Raw genomic sequence first — 4078 nt, forward strand, 5'->3', positions numbered from 1 at the left:
GTACTCCTTTGGTGGATTAACGGTTAACACCTTCAGATAGACATGCTTAACTACCTTGTTTCCTTCCTCTAAAAACCAATGGCCAACGAGGTTCCATGCCACTGATGCGATCAAGTGAATATTCATGAGGATGTAAAACGTATAAACAGCATCTGCTGCTTTCCTGTTGAGTTCAACTGTTGCTTTAGGAAAAATACCAGAGAAGATTTTATGATTTGATTTTATATTTTATTGAAAAAAAGAAATCAATGTAAACAAAGAAATTCCAAATAATATCAAGGTTCACAAGACTAATATAATTTATTGCTTTACAGAAACATTCACAACCTGAATTCAATGTTATGGAACAACATAGAATAGCAGAATTTTTCTCTTTTCTTTTTTCTAGTCCTCAGTAACTTGGCCGAGGCACGAACCTGCGTAGCCTACCACATTTCAAGTAACTTATGATGGCCTAGTTATTGGGATCCTGGACTGCGTCTTTCAGGATAATGAGATGTACGTTGCATTCAGCATCACTCATGTTACAATATATACATCAATCCCTCCAGTACCGGAGCACAAAACAACAACAAACCTCAACAGCAAGGCAATCTTTGCAACTCATTAGAAATAACAAGCCTTTGTGCATTCTTCATACATACCGATCATATTATGACAACAACATGGTTAAGGCAAACAAAAACGTAAAATGAAAATAAAATAAATGTTTGCAAAGCTTCATGCATGTTATCTCCATTATCATGATAATGATATCATTTTTTATTAAGTCCTCTCTTTGCTTTGGGTTGATGTCTAAAAATAAAAATATATTTCTGTACAGCTCTATTAGTCCTTTAGGGTTAGTGTTAAAACACACACAGCGTCTGGTCTTCAGAGGCCAAAGAAAAAAATGTCTGTCAGTTCCATCTGTTCCTCAGAGAACCGTTAGGTCATGGCAGGACTTTGACTTCTGCCTAAAGGCCATCTTCTTGTTCTTGCGTGCAACCATGCGGCCCAGAAACCGTTTAGCCTTTTTGCCGATGCTCTCCCTGCGCCTGCAGTTGGCCATGCGTCGTGCATTCTCCTCCTTGCTGTCTCTCCTCAAGCGAATCTGTCTGACGATGCCCTCAAATAGGTCCTGCACATTGTGGTGAAGGGACGCAGATGTCTCAATGAACTTGCAGTCAAATACCACAGCGCAGGCACTTCCCTCTGCAATAAAGGAACATATGAAAAAAAGGAAATGAGTATTCATACATTAGTTGATTTATATTAAGAAAACATTAAGGAGGAAGCTCATGTAGATTTAGGATGACAATTTAAAATAGTAAAAGATAAGCTTTCCCCAAGTGGTAGCAGTTTTAAAACTTTGGCAGACAGCTTTAATTTGCAGTGTTATTTGAAAGTTGGCCTGGCCTGAACCTGAGCAGTCAAGCAAGAAATACAGCCTGACCCCACTGAGGCCGGTCAAGCCTGACCGGTTCTGTAAACTTTAGTCATGAAAATTCTCAAGAAAACACTTTTAAGCTTCAAATGATAAATATTAGATTTTATGAAGTATAATCAAGTTTTATTACCCACTTGCTTTGAGCTGAAATTACATACGGGCTTAGCACATCATGCTTTTGTGGCATATTTTGGGTTCAAATGTAAGTTAATTATACTGACTTACCATCTACAGACACCTCTCTGGACCGCACCAGGTCACTCTTGTTGCCCACGAGGATTATGGGAATGTTCTCTGACTGCCTGGCTCGGCGCAGCTGAATGCGCAGCTCTGACGCCTTCTCGAAGCTTGATTTGTCTGTCACCGAATACACAATGATGTAAGCGTCTCCCATCCTCATGCACTGCTCCTTCAACCACTGGCTGTTATCCTTCAGGGAAAAGAAACACAAACCAAGATTGGCCTCACACGTGGCTGACCACATCTTTTACAAACACAATGATCGTAAATCAACATAAATGCACAAACATGAATAGTGTATAACTCACCTGCTCCCAGATGTCATACAACAGAATGGATGCCTCTTCTTCATCCACCACCATAGATCTGTCGTATGTGTTTCCTGAGGGGAAGGCGACAGAGTAATGTTGTGTTTACACAGTGGTAGAGAAGAGCAAAGCATCTCTAATCTGAACAATTATGCTTGTTGGCACTGCGTGCTGTTGCTTTTCTTCACACTGTACATATTTTTTCTTTTGAAGCAAGGATTTTCACGTTCACGTTTTTCCTTTGTGTATTTCTGACAGCTGTGCTACTGAGGGCAGGGCTGGTGCCCTCGCTGTCGATGGCAATAGCAATAATCAATGAATGGATGCTCTTGCATGTTAAAATAAGAACACTGTTTTTGAGCAGTCCAAAAGTTTGATGCTTGATATCTCATTAACTGCACTTCATTCACTGAACCTTGTGTCTATGAGCATAACTGTATTGTGTATTGCTCAACACTGACAAGCATAAATTAAACGCTGACAGCTCTGATTATCACATGTATCATCATAGACACTGGACATCTTGAGTGTGTGTGTGTGTGTGTGTGTGTGTGGGGGGGGGGGGGGGGGGGTTGCTATGGTTGATGACTCATTCTCAGCATCACCATTTACCTGCTTCATCGCAGTCGTGACCAGCATCCTCAACTCCCCCAAAGACGCGCGCCAGGCTGGACTTGCCGACGCCGTGCTCACCGAGGAGAACCACCTTGTACACCTGGGACTCCGCTTCGCTGCCGGTGGAGATCACAGAGTCGGAGGAGTCCGACGCACAGCTGCCTCGGTGCTGCTCGTTCGGGGAGTAGGACGTGCAGCGCAGGAGGTTGGACAGCTCGTCGGTTTGCCCCGTCTGTGGCATCGTGGCGCGCAGGTCCCGGTCGTCCACGGGCATGCTTCTCCTGTGTAGGTTCGGTAGATTCATGGGGAACGGCATGCTTCCTCTTCTCTTGTCCATGTTCCGTAATTTGTCACCCTTGTTCAGAGTCATTGTGCTTTTACCGAGGATCTGTGGATAGATGTGACACGCGTAAATTTGTGCACTAACCACATTCAAATGGGTCTAAAAGACAAAGATGACAGCGCGCAAAGGGATACAGTGGAGGTTAATGCTACAGTTTAACAAGATCGTAAGTCATGTTTTAAAATTAAAACATCGGTTCTGTTGACTAGCCTGTAATTAAGCAAATATCAAATCATTTTTTCCTGATCTGACCACATGCTTGGTCAACCGTACTCAGCATAAAAAAATAAAACAAAAAATTGCTATATCGCATCAGTATAAAAGAGACTTACTCGGTGCTGGCAATTAAATCCAATAATCCTTGGCTTGGAGAGTTGCAGTGGCCGAAAAAGCGCTTTTTGCTTGAGTCTGATCAGACTGGCTGCTCTGTCTTTTTTATATGAGACTGGGAGTGACGTCGGCAGGGATTCGCCCCGGAGAATCACGTCCCCTCTTATTATAGTGGTGCGTAATGGTAACATCATACAGGGGAGGGGGTGTATGACTGGAAGAGCTGAGGAATCTCCCTTCCGCATCGCCAAATGGAGAGCTTACCTCTGAGGGGGCGGCCAGAGATGAATCCTTGAAGAGGGGAAGCCCACTTAAAACTAGAGTGAAATAAATATTCAAGATAAATATAGGAGAGAAACTTCGAAATGGTGGAAGGATATCCTCACGATACAAGATGAGCTGTATTACAGGGCGCAACCATGCGTGGATAACATGAATACTATGTGAAATATGATCTATTGTCTTAAATTGATTATCAGTTTGGACCTTCATGGTCACTGCAAGGTGGAGGTCATTGCTGCAAATTAATGTGAGGGAGATGCTGGCGTAATAAATGGGGTATCTGGCTGGAACTTAAACGATAAATGCATTATAACATGCCTCATATTTGTTATTTATTTGAGCAGTCTATGGCAGCCCCGAGGCAACATCACACTTGAAATAATTTTTTTGTGCATACGTGCAAAAAAATAACTAAATAAATACCTTGAATTTGGCAATGAAAATGCTTTAAACGCATAAAAATTCTACACAAGGTGGGATTCATCCATCACGCATCCCTTGCTTTCCGCCCACCGCCTTACTGGCTGAAAA

The 4078-nt window shown here is 42.5% G+C and overlaps 1 protein-coding gene across 1 annotated transcript; it reads right to left on the bottom strand.

Moving 5' to 3' along the window:
- Positions 1-212: 212 nt before the first annotated feature.
- rrad (Ras-related associated with diabetes) lies at positions 213-3525 on the bottom strand. The gene is made up of 5 exons (XM_046389986.1): positions 3268-3525; positions 2590-2980; positions 1978-2051; positions 1655-1859; positions 213-1194 (listed from the first exon to the last, which is right to left on the bottom strand). The coding sequence occupies exons 1-5, from the start codon at positions 3508-3510 to the stop codon at positions 917-919; spliced, it is 1191 nt and encodes a 396-aa protein (XP_046245942.1). The 5' UTR covers positions 3511-3525; the 3' UTR covers positions 213-916.
- Between the last annotated feature and the right edge of the window lie 553 nt (positions 3526-4078).

Source organism: Scatophagus argus, chromosome 1, assembly GCF_020382885.2.
Source record: "Scatophagus argus isolate fScaArg1 chromosome 1, fScaArg1.pri, whole genome shotgun sequence".
Classification (NCBI taxonomy): domain Eukaryota; kingdom Metazoa; phylum Chordata; class Actinopteri; family Scatophagidae; genus Scatophagus; species Scatophagus argus.

Coding starts and splice junctions, on each gene's coding strand:
- rrad (XM_046389986.1), bottom strand. CDS start 3,510: ATGCGGAAGGGAGATTCCTCAGCTCTTCCAGTCATACACCCCCTCCCC. Junction 2,981..3,267: donor GATTTAATTGCCAGCACCGA/GTAAGTCTCTTT, acceptor ATCTATCCACAG/ATCCTCGGTAAAAGCACAAT. Junction 2,052..2,589: donor TCACGACTGCGATGAAGCAG/GTAAATGGTGAT, acceptor CCTTCCCCTCAG/GAAACACATACGACAGATCT.